At 48.8% G+C, this 18,089-nt stretch overlaps 1 protein-coding gene across 1 annotated transcript; it reads right to left on the bottom strand.

Moving 5' to 3' along the window:
- Positions 1 to 81: 81 nt before the first annotated feature.
- plekhg7 (pleckstrin homology domain containing, family G (with RhoGef domain) member 7) lies at positions 82 to 16,938 on the bottom strand. The gene is made up of 17 exons (XM_067234856.1): positions 16,854 to 16,938; positions 15,270 to 16,057; positions 14,046 to 14,068; positions 8,926 to 9,044; positions 8,551 to 8,591; positions 8,088 to 8,189; positions 7,373 to 7,522; positions 6,885 to 6,980; positions 6,256 to 6,357; positions 5,783 to 5,896; positions 4,943 to 5,117; positions 2,920 to 3,035; positions 2,598 to 2,685; positions 2,234 to 2,313; positions 1,874 to 2,024; positions 1,254 to 1,351; positions 82 to 316 (listed from the first exon to the last, which is right to left on the bottom strand). The coding sequence occupies exons 2-17, from the start codon at positions 15,924 to 15,926 to the stop codon at positions 218 to 220; spliced, it is 2,211 nt and encodes a 736-aa protein (XP_067090957.1). The 5' UTR covers positions 15,927 to 16,057; positions 16,854 to 16,938; the 3' UTR covers positions 82 to 217.
- Positions 16,939 to 18,089: the final 1,151 nt, after the last annotated feature.

Genomic DNA, 18,089 nt, shown 5'->3' with positions numbered 1-18,089 from the left:
TTCATCTCACGCCTGCCTGTTTGACACCAAGGTGTACCATGTCTTACAGTGGCTCTCGGTTGGCAACAAACAATTTCATCACACAGTCATCAGTTTATTGTAATAATCGACACCCATTCAAAGCAAACATCCAGTTTACAAAATGATTCTGCTGGTAAATATACAATGCTTATGCAGAACTCCAGAGTGCATGGTGAGAATGATGATGAACGCTGAGTCATATCTGGGAGGATTCAGAGTTCTTCACCCGGGGCTGCAGAGCGTCGATCTTCAACAGTGCTGCCACAGCGCCCTCTAACTTTGACATCCACACCCTCTGGAACACACACACACGTCACACTGGTGCAGGAAGAATGTAGTGTACAACATTCCAGTACATCTCCAGCTAACTTTTTAACAGCAGTTCGCTAACTGCTCAGCTCAGTCTTGTCTCCAGATAAGACGCTAAGAGTTATACAATCAACACATTATTTGTTAGAATGAGGCATTGATAAGGAACGACTTTACATGACAGTAGTAAACTACCAGATAATTGCTAGGAGAGGATCAACTTTGACCCTCTGTTTATGTAAACCTTAGATAAATTACTGACGCCCAGTGTGCCATGCCTAGTTGGCAGATCAAACTGCTGGGCTGAGTTTGGAATCAAACCAGCAACCCTACACAATTACCGTAGACCAAAATAAAGTCTGAGTTTCGGGGCGATATTTGAGCTTTTTGTGACGTGCAGGTCTGCCTATCCCACTGACATTCCAAACAACCCTCCTGTATGCTACCTACTGTAGATGACATGTTTCCAGTCCTCCTACTGCTACACACATGCAGATGAGATGAAGCTAGTCCTACTGCTACACACATGCAGATGAGATGCAGCCAGTCCTACTACTGCACACATGCAGATGAGATGCAGCTAGTCCTACTGCTACACACATGCAGATGAGATGCAGCCAGTCCTACTGCTGCACACATGCAGATGAGATGCAGCCAATCCTACTGCTACACACATGCAGATGAGAGGCAGCTAGTCCTACTGCTGCACACATGCAGATGAGAGGCAGCTAGTCCTACTGCTGCACACATGCAGATGAGAGGCAGCTAGTCCTACTGCTGCACACATGCAGATGAGAGGCAGCTAGTCCTACTGCTGCACACATGCAGATGAGAGGCAGCTAGTCCTACTGCTGCACACATGCAGATGAGAGGCAGCTAGTCCTACTGCTGCACACATGCAGATGAGAGGCAGCTAGTCCTACCTTGACGGACTCGGAGGGAGCCTGGAGGATGAAGGCACCGATGTACTGCTGGTAGCGGTTCTGGTGCATGAGGATGAAGGAGTGGGGAAGACCCGACGCTGAGAGGAGAGACGTCAGATAACATGACATTTATTCTTCCAGCTGACGCTTTTATCCACAGTGGTAAGTTAAGCAGATCGTAAAGGACTGGAAGGGCACAGTCCTCCTAACAGTATCACCATGGATATTGCCACCAAACAGTCTGTGCTTTACTGTCCGTTGGGACAAAACAACGCAGCAACATCGTGACTCAAATTCAACATTGTGCACATTATTACAGCATCTACAGCTCTGCGAAGAATTGAGAGACCACTGCACCTTTTTCTTGATTATTTTTTTTTTAAGTTGAGAAGGACAATTTTGAGTGAGGAACAGAAGGGTAAAATTTGCAGTGGCCTCTTAAAGTTGACCCTTCCGTTCCTCACTCAAAATTGTCCTTCTTAACTTTGTACAAATGGAAACAAAAAGGTGCAGTGGTCTCTCAATTTCTTCCAGAGCTGTATATATATAAGACAAGGATAGCAGAGAGGAGAGACAGTGGGTCATGGGGGATGGGTTGGCTCTGTGGTTGGCGCACCCACCAGTGGCATTGAGCTGGTCTACGTTCTTCATCTGAAGACGGTCGAGGGAGACAGGCTGGTCCAGGACGGTGAAGGTGCAGCCGTCCTTCAGCAGCTGGTCCAGCTCCTGGCCCTGGGCCGGCCGGAGAGGGTTCTGGTCCCCCACAGACTTCTACGGCAGGCCCGGACACAGGTGGGCGGGAGAGGTCCGTGAGAAAGGAGAGAAACCTTGTCAGTTTAACTAGAGCGAGTGAGAAAACGAGGGAGAGAGAGACAGAGAGAGAGAGAAAGAGACAGATAGAGAGAAAGAGACATTTGGAGGGAGAGAGAGACATTTGGAGGGAGAGAGAGAGACAGAGAGGGAACATTAAAATGCCCCACCTTCTTATTCCTCTTGATCTTGGTGATCAGCAGGAACTCATCAAACAGGAACAGGTAGACGTCAGTCAGCTTGGCGTTGTCTGGCAACATAGCACAAAGCAGGTGTTTAACGCTCTGAAGCAACAAGCAGGTGATCATTACAATAACGATCGTGTCCTCCTCAGGCGTGTCTAAACATAGATCGAAACATACATGCAGTTTAAAAACAAACATACATCTAAACACACACATACAGTACTGTGCTAAGGTCTTAAGCACCGACAACTGGTAAAAAAAAAGAAATGCATACAGACATGCATTTCTAAATGGACATCAACATACTGTATATATAAACTGACACGCGCGTATATGCTTCCGTACTGACCTGTGAGGACCAACCTCCCTTCAAACAGCAGGCTGCGATGGGAGATGAGGTTCTCCAGGGTCACCGCCTTCACCAGGTGCTTCAGGTTCTGCCCATAGAGCAGGGGAGACACCCGGGTCACGGTATGCATATATCGTCAACACGACAACATCAGCACGCTTCATTTGTTTATCAGTATCTGGCGGAAGAATCTACGCCTTATCTAAAATAATACTTTTCCTCTAAGGCTGTGGCATTGTTGTTCTGTCAGGTGTCTTCTAATCTTAAAGCATTCTGAGAACGCAGATAAGGAAGCGTACAAAAACAAATGCGCTTCCCGCACCTCGGGGACGAAGGCCCGCTTGTCCCTCTCCCACACAGGCAGCCACACCAGTGCGTCTCTCAGCTGCTTGACTTTCTGGTAGTTCTCCAGCCATTTCACCTTGCCTTCCAGGTCACCTGCACAGACAGAGTAAACACAGAAAAGAAAAAGAAAATTCAAAGAAGAGAATTAACTGTAGTTATGGTCAACCCAGGGACAAAAAGACAAGCAACCCAACAAGCCTAAAAGTTTCCGGAAAATAGCCATTTTAGGTTGTGTGTAGTTGTCATATGTTAGCGACAGTTGATGAGTTAACGAGTCGGCATCTTTAATTCTGTCACTGAAACATCCTCCCTCGACACAGTGTGATGAAGGCTGTGTCAGTTAGGAAACATCCTCCCTCGACACAGTGTGATGAAGGCTGTGTCAGTTAGGAAACATCCTCCCTCTACACAGTGTGACGAAGGCTGTGTCAGTTAGGAAACATCCTCCCTCGACACAGTGTGATGAAGGCTGTGTCAGTTAGGAAACATCCTCCCTCTACACAGTGTGATGAAGGCTGTGTCAGTTAGGAAACATCCTCCCTCGACACAGTGTGACGAAGGCTGTGTCAGTTAGGAAACATCCTCCCTCGACACAGTGTGATGAAGGCTGTGTCAGTTAGGAAACATCCTCCCTCTACACAGTGTGATGAAGGCTGTGTCAGTTAGGAAACATCCTCCCTCGACACAGTGTGACGAAGGCTGTGTCAGTTAGGAAACATCCTCCCTCTACACAGTGTGATGAAGTCTGTGTCAGTTAGGAAACATCCTCCCTCTACACAGTGTGATGAAGGCTGTGTCAGTTAGGAAACATCCTCCCTCTACACAGTGTGATGAAGGCTGTGTCAGTTAGGAAACATCCTCCCTCTACACAGTGTGATGAAGTCTGTGTCAGTTAGGAAACATCCTCCCTCGACACAGTGTGATGAAGGCTGTGTCAGTTAGGAAACATCCTCCCTCTACACAGTGTGACGAAGGCTGTGTCAGTTAGGAAACATCCTCCCTCTACACAGTGTGATGAAGGCTGTGTCAGTTAGGAAACATCCTCCCTCTACACAGTGTGACGAAGGCTGTGTCAGTTAGGAAACATCCTCCCTCTACACAGTGTGATGAAGGCTGTGTCAGTTAGGAAACATCCTCCCTCTACACAGTGTGATGAAGGCTGTGTCAGTTAGGAGCGTGATTAGTTTCACACACGCACAAACCCTCTGTGTTCAGGACTGCCATGGTTAGTTAACGTGCAATTCCCCAGAATGCCACCCAACCTCCGCCTTGTCCTGGGCATGTGACACACCCTGCTCATCTGGCTATGGGAAATAGCTCTCAAAGGACCGTGAGGCGTAATTGGGTGGTTGCCCAGAACTATTTTTTTAATTCCATTGAACAGGTGGAATACAGGAGGACACGACATGCTGAACCTCTAGACTGTCCCTTCCAACCTGCAGTTGCCTCATTGCCCCTCCTGCCCCCCCCCCCCCCCCCACACACACACACACACACACTTAGCCTGTCCATCAAGTAAGAGACCTCCCCATCTCTGTCCCCTCTCATAATGGTGACAGGGACTGAACTGTTTGCTCACTGTCAAGGACTCGCCATGTTGTGGCTCTCAGGGTTGGGACACGTCATATAAGTGCTGTATCTGTTGATAGATGCCCCTATTCTGCTGTCAGTGTCCCGGAAGGGCGCTCTGCGAGAGAACTGGACAGACACGCTGGTGTTCCTCCTGGTCTGAAAACAAGTTCCGCAAAGGGAGGTTCTGCAGAAGCAGCTGACTCAAATCTGTGTTTCAACTGTCTCACATAGTAATAACTCTCTTACAAACACACAGAGGACAGCCCAGCTCTCTGTAAAGGTTCTTGTTTTTACAGCAGAAACACCAGATGGGTGCTGCTGGCCTGGATGAGTGCTTATGGCTCACATTCTGTGAGTTGTGTGTCAACAAATCGAGACGTTTGAGTGACGGTCAGGTGGTGTGTGTTTATAGAGGCATGGGTTCTCACATATGGAGGTTTCTACTTGCTCCGCCACCCTGCGGAGAGCCCCCTCCTCCTCCTCCGCCCGGCTCCTCCTCCCAACGTTCCTCAGCAGGAGCGGGTAGCGAGTCAGGCGCTGTAACGGCGCCACCAACAGGTCGCGTAGCTGCAGCCTGCGGCACTGCTGGTTTCTCTCACACCACTGAGGGAAACAGAGAAGGAGACAATGGGAGCTCAGCTGGAGCCAAAGAGGACGCGAGACGGGAGGAGAGGTTTCGGTTAAGAAGAATAAGAGAAGGGAGAGCGAGAGAAGGAAGACAGAGTGAGTAGGTGGGCTGAGGAAGGTGAGAGAAAGCAATAGGTTAAGTATAGGGTTGGATAACAAGAGGGGGGGGGGGTATAGGGAGAGGGAAAAAAGAGAGGGAGGTCAGGGGGTAAGGGGAGGAGATGGACCTTGTTAAGGAGAACAGAAGGATAGGGGGAGGGGAGCGGAAAGGGGGGGAGAATGTAGTCGAGGAAGAAAAATGATCTTCAAGAACTGAAAAAACAACAAAGTCAGAAAAGAGGGTGAGGGAGGGAGGGGGAGACAATGGCGAAAGACAAACCATCACATTCCAATCCCCTAAGAGCCCCATTGACTGTCAACAGGTCAGATCTCCCAGCCTCTACGCAACAAGCCTCTCACAGCCTCGACTCATGCATGGTTGTCAAGGGGACACACCGGCCTCTCCAGGCTCTGGTTTACAGGCTGGGTTACTGCCTGGTTGACAGGCTGGGTTACTGCCTGGTTTACAGGCTGGGTTACTGCCTGGTTTACAGGCTGGGTTACTGCCTGGTTGACAGGCTGCTGCAGCAGTCTGGCAGTACCTTGACATAGCAGCCAAAGTCCTCCCTGTGTTTCAGGCTGTCCACGTAGAGCAGGGCTGTGGAGTAGTTGAGGCAGTACTTCTGGAGACAGCAACAGATGTTCTCACGGAACGCCTGCTGACACAGGCAGGCATACACACACACACACACACACACACATACATACACACACACACACACACATGCACACACGTGTGTTAATTGTTAACGTTATCAAGTTATGGTTCAATTAAGTAAGGTTGATAAATCACTGTTGTATCTTTTTGGGATAGGTCACTGAAGGGATAGCGTGCTCAGAGATATAGATTTATAGATTGATTCTTGCTCAATTGTTTATCAGTTAGGAGTTCACTCCAGCATGACAAGCCTGGGCGATGTTATCAGTAGGCTGCATAGCGGTTTAGGAGTGTAAAGCTGGCTGTGTGAGAGGCTACATGCAGAGGTGTGTATCCATGTGTGTGTGCCGTCCTTGCCTTGGTGAGGAGGTCCAGCAGAGATCCTCCTCCCTCAGACTCAGGGCTATTCCAGGAGTCCCTGATGGCGTGCAGCAAGGTGCACAGGAACCCATAGCTCACCTGCGGACCAACAACCAAACATGACATCATCACCCTATCTCCACACTTACTGCCTGCTCGGAGCAAAGGTTCACGTGAAAGCTCAGAGCAAGGTTCGAGGTTCAACTGCTGGCGACCGACATACACGGCAGAATCCTCCTCCTCCTCACAGACGGCTTCCAACGTCTAGGTGGCCTCATTCATGCAGAATCGAAGACATACACAACCATTACCATCCTGCTATGACTTCACTTCCTGTCACCACCAAATCATTACAACCCATGGCTGCTTCTACCAACCCTCCACTCACAACTCAGTGTAGCATGCGAACCGCGGTGCTGCCAAGCATTGTCTACAGTAACATTTTCATTTCCATTGCTGCAAAAAAAAAAATCCTTTAAACCCAAATAGTTCCAAAGAAAAAGAAAATACCTCTGGAACTAATAATTTAGTGGAAATCTGAAACTAGGAGGTTTGTCAGACCACGGAATGCTGGTGCCAGGCCGTGGTCTTTGACGTTCCTATCAGCGTGACAGAGGCAGGCTCACCAGACACAGCTCTTTGAGGTTGGCGAACAGCCGCCAGGAGTCCACATCCGATAGACAGTCATGGAGCTGCAGGTTGACTAGGGTGGTACGGAAAACCTGAGAAAGAAACACAAGACAGACAGACACAGAAAGAAATAATAAATAAAAAAGAAAATAAAGGAACTAAAACCTTAACCCTATATTTGCTTTTCTAACTCGTTAACTAACAATGGAGGCCGTGACATTTCAGGACTAAACGACTTACTGGTTTTCTAAAGGTTGTGGCTCAATGGGCCTCTGCCTGAAGTCACACCTAGCTTGGGCTTTAACCTCTGTATAGAGGAAGGTGGTGTTGGGTTGCAGGGATGCCAAGCTCGTTTCATAGTGTGTTTGAGGGTGTGTGTGAGAGCAAGACGGTGCGTGACTAGGTGTGGAGGATGTGTGTGTGGGAAAGAGAGAGAGAGAGATTATGTGGGGGTGTGTGTGTGTGTTTTGGTGGAGTCTGTCACCTCTTTAAGCACCATGAGCTGGTCCAGGAAGTAGACGCATTCACTGGTGAAAAGCTCCCATATGGCTTCCTGCTTCTTGTAGTCCCGGGGGTCGGAGTCGGGCCTTCTCTGGAGGGACTGGTCCTGGAGGAACTCCCCCAGTGAGCAGTCCTGAGGCCGCACGCACAGAGAACAGAGAAGTGCCATGTCAGTCCTGTCAATGATTCCACCAAACTATCAACAGAAGTTGTCCCTCCCTTATAGGTGGGGCCCTTTCAGTACCCCTTCCTGGTTAGTGTCACCTAGTGTGCGTGCGTGTGTTAGGCACAGCTACTGTTTATTTTGCCGTGTCACTGGCCTCCTCCTGATTTATGATCATCCACGGTTGCTATGTATAATAGCTCAGAACAAAGTCTGTTTTTCTTTCTCCCTGGTGCATTAGAAGGGTTCCTCCCTGCACCTGAGGGAGATCCAAATTATAAACTGTCACTTGTCCTGTGTGTCTAATGACCTGACCTGGGTAAATCACAGAGAGAAATGACAAGAAAAAGGTTTGAAAGTAATGAGGGTGAGTTTGATTTGTCAGCCTATGGGACGCTACACATTGGTTTCACTGCAGTGGCTAAGTCAAATCGATCGGACCCAAGTGTTTGGGCCAGGTCTGCAGACATCATAGTCAGCCTGTCAGGCCGGAGCTGAGCCTCGAATGAAGCGGACCCGAAGACTCGCCCTTCACCTTGTACTTCTGGAAGTCCGAGTCTCTCCAGTCCTGTATTTGCTCCCCGGAGAGGCATTTCTCAACATCAGCTGCTGTGCGTGTCGGAGCCTTCCCTTTTTTCTGAGAGGAGACAACCAACAAAGCCAGCTAGAACATTCCTTTGATTTACACTCTGCGATGAGGGTGCCCATTTGTCAAAGAGAAAGTGCATGCATGACAAATAAAGCGCAACGTTCAAATATTTGTTGCTCTATTAATATGACATGGGTAAAAACCTTCAACTAAATATTTGAGATGGATGGTGTTTTCACTTGTACAGCGTTGAGTAATACTGAACTTTGTGATAGACAGGGAAACTATATGAGCTCTGACAAGTGGGTCAGAGAACAATGTTCATTCCACCTCGCCGAAGCAAAGGAAGGGCATCACAGAACATTCCAGAACACACAACACGCAGTGCAAAAACAACACAACAACCTACCGTGCTCCGTCGGGAAAAAGGCCACTTGGATTTCTTTGTATCTGTTGAAAATGTGAAAAACAAGATTGAGAGGATCTACTTGGTTCCAGATTTCTTGGGTACATGTAAAGATATCTGAGGTTGTGAAGGAAGGACAGACATCCAAAAGGATGCACAAGCTTGGAATGGCATCACACATTAAAAGTAAACATTTCTGCATTCCTAATGGGAATAGGTATGTTGTGGTTTGGGTGGATCAACGTTGCCAAAGACAGGTGAAGGGAAAGGAGGTGAAGAAAGATATAGAGGGAGAGAGAGACAATAAAAAAAGAGAAAAGAAAAGAAAGAAAGGAAGAAAAACAGTGCCTGAGAGAAGTAGAGAGATGGCGGTTTAACCTGAGAAGTTGGAGCTGTTTAATATGTCTGCCACTCCATTGGACACAAACAGGTCACCAGGGGAAACGTCCAATCCTGGCAGGCTGACCACCACAGAGCTCCGCCTCCGCTCCTGCAGTCTGGGAGAGGAGGAAGAGACAAGCGCAGAATAGTGGAGAGGATGGAGAGGAAGAGAAGAGTGCACAGGGGGAAACTATTAATAGAATTGTGAAAGCAGAGAAAAGAGAAGGCCAATGTAGTGTAATGTCCTTTTAAAATAAATAAACTGGATGAATCACAGTGTTTTATGACACACAGAGGGGTCTGCCTGTACATACGTGTGCTATACACACAGGATATCCATGTTTCTTTCTCCGAGTCAACTCAGGAAATAACTGAATTCCTGTTTGGCATTTCCACATTGTTGAGATACAACTTGCACTTCGCTACTGCATGTTGTTTAGTAACATAAGGTGACTACAGGTAGCATGCTGGAGGCCAAGTGACACATGGCATGTCTCGCTACTTCCTTGAGTCAAAGTAGAGAGAGCCATGTCAGATCTCCTGGGAGACTACCAGCAGGGTGGACCAGAGAGAGGAGCTAACTAGGAGATACCAGCAGAGTGGACCAGAGAGAGGAGCTAACTAGGAGATACCAGCAGAGTGGACCAGAGAGAGGAGCTAACTAGGAGATACCAGCAGAGTGGACCAGAGAGAGGAGCTAACTAGGAGATACCAGCAGGTAGGACCAGAGAGAGGAGCTAACTAGGAGATACCAGCAGGGTGGACCAGAGAGAGGAGCTAACTAGGAGATACCAGCAGAGTGGACCAGAGAGAGGAGCTAACTAGGAGATACCAGCAGAGTGGACCAGAGAGAGGAGCTAACTAGGAGATACCAGCAGGTAGGACCAGAGAGAGGAGCTAACTAGGAGATACCAGCAGGGTGGACCGGAGAAAGGAGCTAACTAGGAGATACCAGCAGGGTGGACCAGAGAGAGGAGCTAACTAGGAGATACCAGCAGGGTGGACCAGAGAGAGGAGCTAACTAGGAGATACCAGCAGGGTGGACCAGAGAGAGGAGCTAACTAGGAGATACCAGCAGAGTGGACCAGAGAGAGGAGCTAACTAGGAGATACCAGCAGAGTGGACCAGAGAGAGGAGCTAACTAGGAGATACCAGACAAGGAGAGCAGACCAGAGCAGGAGAAACCCAGTCCAGCACTGGCCCTCCTGCAGGCAATGTACAAACACACCTTGTATGACATCTCAAGTGTCAATATTCAGGAAACACTACTGACTAATGAACAATGACAAACGGAAGACCCATTAGCTGTTCATCCAACGTCTCAAAGTCAGATTTGTAACATTATACGTTGCAACATATCCAGTACAGTCTCGAATGAAGTTTCATATCAACACAGTCACGGAAAAAAGTGTCATGTTTTGCCTGACAAAGCGACATAGCTCTTACTGTCACTCCCCCTTCTGGAATATACTTAAGAAAGCAGAGAGCTACAGCGGTAGAACAGCCTGTTGGCAGGGTTAGGTGAACCCAACACCAACCTGCTGGTCTGGTTCTGCCTCTGCTTGAGGTTATTCTTCTGACTGCTTCAGATCCCTCTCTCTGCATGACTCGGTCACTGCTAGTTGGAACGACAGCTGGGGGCCAGGGTTACAAGCTGATGCAAACGTTAAAGAACACATGACCCAGCGAACACACACGCACTAAACCTTCTAGATAAGGAAGATACCATGACACGGAAAGCAGATCAAACACAACCATAACATGTCACCCCCCCCTCCCCCCCCAGGACATTAAGGATACACTGTTTGCTTATAAATGGTGTGTTTGAAGGTTATCTAGACGTGACACCAGGCCCTGAAGAAGATCAGCCAGCTGCTCTGCTCACCTACACTTCCCGCTAGGATGATGACATCGTGACAACAGCCCACATACGGGAACCATTTAACATAGCATGGAAGTACTTTGTTCTGGTTTATTCTTTTGCTGTGATTCATAACACCCATTTAGAGCAAAAGAGGATGTTCCAGGGAGAGTACATCCCTCGTGGACATCCCCAGGTCAGTGCTCTGCACTGGATGGAGTACATCTGTCTCTAACGAAACCTTCTGTATTGGGGCTTATGTCGACCAAGAGTAAACTGACAGACTTGAACGCACAGAAGAGTATGGCCACAGGGCTAGCTATGCACACCTGACTGACGTTGTGCAAGTCAGTTAGGCCGAGAGGGCCAAGTCTTCAGTCTTCTGCTGAGTTCTTGAGGTCGTTAGATGGCCTTGGTTCTCTGCACTAAAGAGGACCATGATCCGGAACCCTCTCTGCATCCCCTGATTCATAACAGCCCTGAGACAGACGCAGGGCTGAGTTGCCAAGAAAACAGTACCAAGTACCACAATCCTCTATTTTATTTTTGGTATCCATCCACTATGCATTTCATGTGGGATAGTAAATCATAGTTTATGATTGATGCTGCTGTTATATAATGAATCATGTGACGACAGACCCATAAGCTCATTGGTTTGCATTATACACTTTTATAATTTCAACATCATATGGAGGATTGAGGAAAATGTGATTTTTGAGAAAAGTGCCCCTTTCATCAACATCTAAGAGACACAACAGAACGTGAGTGTGGCATTGCATGCGGATCTTCCTAAAACAGGTCACTGTTAATTGCAGTTTATTTCCTCCTAGTGCCACAATGCACCTTGTCCCTGTCTGTCCAGTCAGAATGCTCTCTCTGTGGTCAGGGACCCAGATACTGGGCTCGCTCAGAATGCTCTCTCTGTGGTCAGGGACCCAGATACTGGGCTCGCTCAGAATGCTCTCTCTGTGGTCAGGGACCCAGATACTGGGCTCGCTCAGAATGCTCTCTCTGTGGTCAGGGACCCAGATACTGGGCTCGCTCAGAATGCTCTCTCTGTGGTCAGGGACCCAGATACTGGGCTCGCTCAGAATGCTCTCTCTGTGGTCAGGGACCCAGATACTGGGCTCGCTCAGAATGCTCTCTCTGTGGTCAGGGACCCAGATACTGGGCTCGCTCAGAATGCTCTCTCTGTGGTCAGGGACCCAGATACTGGGCTCGCTCAGAATGCTCTCTCTGTGGTCAGGGACCCAGATACTGGGCTCGCTCAGAATGCTCTCTCTGTGGTCAGGGACCCAGATACTGGGCTCGCTCAGAATGCTCTCTCTGTGGTCAGGGACCCAGATACTGGGCTCGCTCAGAATGCTCTCTCTGTGGTCAGGGACCCAGATACTGGGCTCGCTCAGAATGCTCTCTCTGTGGTCAGGGACCCAGATACTGGGCTCGCTCAGAATGCTCTCTCTGTGGTCAGGGACCCAGATACTGGGCTCGCTCAGAATGCTCTCTCTGTGGTCAGGGACCCAGATACTGGGCTCGCTCAGAATGCTCTCTCTGTGGTCAGGGACCCAGATACTGGGCTCGCTCAGAATGCTCTCTCTGTGGTCAGGGACCCAGATACTGGGCTCGCTCAGAATGCTCTCTCTGTGGTCAGGGACCCAGATACTGGGCTCGCTCAGAATGCTCTCTCTGTGGTCAGGGACCCAGATACTGGGCTCGCTCAGAATGCTCTCTCTGTGGTCAGGGACCCAGATACTGGGCTCGCTCAGAATGCTCTCTCTGTGGTCAGGGACCCAGATACTGGGCTCGCTCAGAATGCTCTCTCTGTGGTCAGGGACCCAGATACTGGGCTCGCTCAGAATGCTCTCTCTGTGGTCAGGGACCCAGATACTGGGCTCGCTCAGAATGCTCTCTCTGTGGTCAGGGACCCAGATACTGGGCTCGCTCAGAATGCTCTCTCTGTGGTCAGGGACCCAGATACTGGGCTCGCTCAGAATGCTCTCTCTGTGGTCAGGGACCCAGATACTGGGCTCGCTCAGAATGCTCTCTCTGTGGTCAGGGACCCAGATACTGGGCTCGCTCAGAATGCTCTCTCTGTGGTCAGGGACCCAGATACTGGGCTCGCTCAGAATGCTCTCTCTGTGGTCAGGGACCCAGATACTGGGCTCGCTCAGAATGCTCTCTCTGTGGTCAGGGACCCAGATACTGGGCTCGCTCAGAATGCTCTCTCTGTGGTCAGGGACCCAGATACTGGGCTCGCTCAGAATGCTCTCTCTGTGGTCAGGGACCCAGATACTGGGCTCGCTCAGAATGCTCTCTCTGTGGTCAGGGACCCAGATACTGGGCTCGCTCAGAATGCTCTCTCTGTGGTCAGGGACCCAGATACTGGGCTCGCTCAGAATGCTCTCTCTGTGGTCAGGGACCCAGATACTGGGCTCGCTCAGAATGCTCTCTCTGTGGTCAGGGACCCAGATACTGGGCTCGCTCAGAATGCTCTCTCTGTGGTCAGGGACCCAGATACTGGGCTCGCTCAGAAAGGGCCTCTCTGTTCCCCTGAATCTTGGTGAAATAACGAGGCCTAAAAACTAATCCGTCCTGTCCGAGGGCTACTGTAGCGAGGCCACAAGGACGGGGGCCCGGGCCAGTGCTTCACTGTAGGGACAATAGCTGCCTAATTAACCACTAGAGAGAAGAGCCTGGAGGCCCATTAAGAGGAGGGAGGATGGCGAGAGGAAGAACAGCCCTAATGAGCGTTTGTCTAGTCCACTCAGAACCATGGGACTCTCATAACTCAAGTCCGTGAGCTCATGGGCCGGCTAACAAAGGCCCAGCACAATGAATGCACAATGGGGCTTCCTCTGCCCAGGGTCCACTCATTCCCGGTGCAGAAACGGCTCTCCATCTCGGGCCAAAGGTCCGATCAGAACACGAGATGTTTCCCTACAAACACATTCCTGGATTAATGGGAACCCAATTTCACTGAATGGAAGATGTTGCGAAACAGCCACAGAACAACAGATTCTGATACAAACTGGCAACTTGGCTGAGGAGCTCTTTGCTTCATCCGTTCAAAACAACAAAAACAAAAAGCCTTTGGTCTGACACTGTCCCCCGTTCCCTAATGTGCACTAGTTACCGTTCCGAGGCAGACTGTTAAAGGCAAATTTCCATGCAAATAGCCGTTCACACAGGGTGAGGTGAGGATATTTCTGGGGAGGCCAAGTCGGCATGCAAAGACATTCAAATAAGACACACCTACCTTTTGTGACATGGCTCATTTTCCTGCCGAGAGAGGAAAAAACAGCATGAGATACGGTATCATTTATCAAAACCTGACAGTACTTAATCAGTACATTATTATACGTCATCATAATATTTTGACTTCTGTAGCTTTGGGACGACTGAACTATTTTCCATTTGATGAGACTAGAAGCGTGTGAACAATGTACATACGAACATACCTACCTGAACTTCTTTCATTGCGGCAGTTTATGTAAACATGCTTATGCTGAACATCCTGTGTGAACTAATCAAATCAACTATAATCTAGGACTCTCAGGGTAGCTCTGTTTAAATCACTGCTGAACAGGCCTCCTCCTCCTAGATTACTAGATCAGGGAGTCAGGTGGCTGAGCGGTGAGGGAATCGGGCTAGTAATCCGAAGGTTACCAGTTCGATTCCCGGTCATGCCAACTGACGTTGTGTCCCTGGGCAAGGCACTTCACCCTACTTGCCTCGGGGAGAATGTCCCTGTGCTTACTGTAAGTCGCTCTGGATAAGAGCGTCTGCTAAATGACTAAATAGATCACTTTCAAACAACTTCCAAAGTGAGTCAATGTTCTAAGTGGTCGCTTGAATTCTGAATGAGTCTGATCTTGGGGGAGAACGTCAAAGCTCTATTGAGAATGTGCGCTGGTGAATACTGGGCCCTAAAGAATAGCCCCCCACCTCCTCCACTCCCCATTATATTCCTACGTTGCCCGCTGACCCCTTCTATTATTGGGGGGGGGGGGCACGGAGGAGCCTTCCCAGGGGCACAGCCTGTTGGTGCAGGGCTGTCAGGCCATGTAACTGCTGATTCATTTGCTGTCTAAAGCTGGCATTGTCAGCGGCCACCACAGGAGTCTGGGGCAGAGCTGGGGGAAAGGAGGCCCCGACCAGGATGGAGAGAGCACTTGCAGGACATCAGATCTATAGAGTTAAGATCTTATCTATAGGGTTGACCTCTGGTCTATAGGACCTCTGGTCTATAGGGCTGTTCGTCGGATATATGTTACAGTGTAGTACCAACTGCATACAGGGCCAGACGGCATGTTTAATAGGTGAAATCTATCGAACCCTTTCAGCGTTGGGGTACTGCACGGTGCTCCATCATTTAGGTTCCCCTAGTCATTAGGACATTTGGTTCTGTGTGCGATTCATAAATGTCTAACATAACCAAGTGAAATCTCCAGTGGAGGAGAGCATGGTCGAGGCCCCTCACCTGTTCGTCCCTGTCCAGGCAGTCTTTACTGGAGCTCTGCCGGGCGTTTAAACACGCTTGTCTCGTGTGAACCATGCCATTGTCCAGCGTTTTTGACCTGTGTGAAAATCTGGGGTTGTCCTGGCTGGATGACGAGTCTGGTGCACTGTCATGGTGGCTTCCTGTATCGGAGAGAGGGCTGGCAGCCAGCGGAGAAATCAGCCTGTGGGGGGGAGAGAGGGGACCGATGGGGGAGAAGGTGTCGCCGAGGCTGGCCTCTTCCTGCGTGGTCTCCATCCTCATGGAGTCCCGGAAGTCCATGATGGGCCTCCGCGTGCTCCTCATTCTCCTCAGGGTGGGCGAGGTGGAGATCCGAGCCGGGGCCTGACGATCGAACTGGAACAGAGGAGCCACTAAGCTGTCGCTGTCCAACGAGAGACTCTGTTTGAGTTTGGAGTTCGTCCGAGTCAAATCGATGTGCATGATGACAGGGTTGCTGGTCTGGGTCTCCTTGTCTTGGCGCGACCCTGCAGTGGTTTGCGTCTGGACTTCAGACACACCTTTGGACACCAGGTCTTCATTCTGGTGCCAATCAATATAACTCCAGTCTAAGGTTTTCTCTCCATCCTGTCCATTCTCCTTCAGCACAGTCACCTGTTTCAGTGCAGTTTCAGACATCTTGTGCAAAAAGTCATTGCAGGCTATTAAGACTTTAGAAAAAGGCTGGTCCCTGTCCTCTGTCCCAGGTGAGTTGGAAGTAGGAGGTGATTCCGGGGCATTCCAAAGAGAGTTCAACTATAAAAAAGTACCTGGGAAACGATGAAAAAATAAGTCTATTAGCTGTAGCCTTGTCTATTATTACGCAAATTAACAATCCGGGCACTCAGTCAAAACCTAGACTAATCTTTTTAAAATGGATTTGTCCGGAGTTTAGTCCATGTTGAGAAACTCCAACGTGAAGTTATGTACGTAAGATTAGTGTGATGAGGCGAGCGGTATGGAGTATGAAAGCAGTTTCGTATAGACTAAATGGTTAGCGCAATTTAAAGATACAGCACACTAGGTGTTTCTCAAGCCCTACGCCGTTTGTGTATTGAACAAGTACGATAATATCTTACTGTAAAATGGAACAGTCCAGAAAACTTAACATTTTTACATTAATTTAGATTAGGCTACTCTTGTGATTTAACATATCTAGGGTAGCCGAGCCTATAACACGGTGACAAAGTATCAACTCGGTCATGCCTTGACAGTTGAGCGTGGGAAACAAAGAGCACCTGAACAAAATTCAGAAACCTCGGATTTGTCGACCAACCTACTCGTAAACAAAGACGGTTTCAAGCAATGCAAGTCTCAACGAAACATAATATATTCTACACACGTACATGATGGGATCTCCAACATATCTCCTTTTTTGAGTAGCCTGGACAATAACGATTATAGTGACAACCCACGAGGTGAATATAAGGTTGGAATGGGAAAAAGGGTAGCCTACCTACCAAGTTTAAATCAAATAATAATCGTCGTGGGCTATCTTATTTCAAAACAATCATTCATTTTTCAAGTTTGTAAGCATGGAACTACAGCGACGCTTTGTTTACTTACGGCAGTAAGTTGCTGTGTCTTGTCGGGTGTTCAGTAGCAACGGATCATCCGCTTGCTTTTAGCGACTGCTGGGGAGGGCTGAAGGTTGATCTGTGACCGCCCGCCCAACGAGAGGAAAACCAGCCAAATGCTAGGGGCAGCATCAACGTCTGTTCCTACTCATAGGACAAAGCTCAGAGAGATTTGGGAAATACCTTGGACGGATTACGTATGTGATTAAGGCTGTCGTATCAAAAATATAAACGAGAGGAATTAAAGAGTTTAAAGGAAAATTGTAGTGACATCCCACACAGACTGAAAAGAGACCACTTTTTGTTGGTGTCAGGGAGGGACGGACAACAATGCTGCATGATAGAAGCTGTTGTCAAAGCATCATCGAGCCAGGGCAATTACATTTAATCATTTAGCAGACGCTCTTATCCAGAGCGACTTACAGTAAGTATAGGGACATTCCCCCCGAGGCAAGTAGGGTGAAGTGCCTTGCCCAAGGACACAACGTCATTTGACACGGCCGGGAATCGAACCAGCGACCTTCTGATTACTAGCCCGATTCTCTAACCGCTCAGCCACCTGACTCCCCCAATTAAGGTGTGTGCTCTTGTGGCGGAGTGATGGTAGGGATTGGGGTGCAGCGTGTGTGTGTGAGAGATTTAAAGACCGAGAGGATAGGATGACAGATTGGTAGGCCTAGTGGTTATAAATAATTGTATCCCCTACTAGACACTTGCCTTTAGGCGGACCACACTTATTTAAGAGCATGTGCATAACAACAAACTGTCGAGAAGAACTGTTTTCATTAAAGTAAACAGGATGTCTACAACATGTACATGTATCTCACGCATTCGCCGTGAGACTCAAGCATTTCAGCCACGTATCGCGCTCTCACGTGAGGCCCAAACACCTTGTATATCTCACGCATTTCAACCATTTCTCATGCTGAGAAGTAATGGATAACTTGTCCCGCTATATACAATTAATGGGAAAGGCGCAGGCAGACCCAACCCAAACGTTGACATGTATGGTAATCTTACGCCAAACTTTAAAGTTAAACAACTTGAGAGCCCTGCTCCTAACAGTGTGCACCTCTAAGACACAGCCAGCCAATGTCCGTTGCTACAATGTTGAATGTTCTGCGGCAGGTGTGCTTTCTAAACCTGACCGCCAGAGGGAGACTAATACAAAGATACGATCATGCAATCGTTGTATGCAAATGAGAAGTCTGCTCATGTTTCTATG

The sequence above is a fragment of the Osmerus mordax genome, chromosome 4, assembly GCF_038355195.1.
Source record: "Osmerus mordax isolate fOsmMor3 chromosome 4, fOsmMor3.pri, whole genome shotgun sequence".
Lineage (NCBI taxonomy): Eukaryota > Metazoa > Chordata > Actinopteri > Osmeriformes > Osmeridae > Osmerus > Osmerus mordax.
This window is presented reverse-complemented; position numbering and strand designations above follow the sequence as displayed.

What these genes read in the sequence shown, in the direction of transcription:
- plekhg7 (XM_067234856.1), bottom strand. Translation starts at nt 15,926, where the DNA reads ATGTCTGAAACTGCACTGAAACAGGTGACTGTGCTGAAGGAGAATGGA. An exon ending in ACCTCAAAGAGCTGTGTCTG is followed by an intron (nt 6,358 to 6,884) that starts GTGAGCCTGCCT and finishes GTTGGTCCGCAG; the next exon opens with GTGAGCTATGGGTTCCTGTG. An exon ending in AGCGGGCCTTCGTCCCCGAG is followed by an intron (nt 2,686 to 2,919) that starts GTGCGGGAAGCG and finishes CTCTATGGGCAG; the next exon opens with AACCTGAAGCACCTGGTGAA.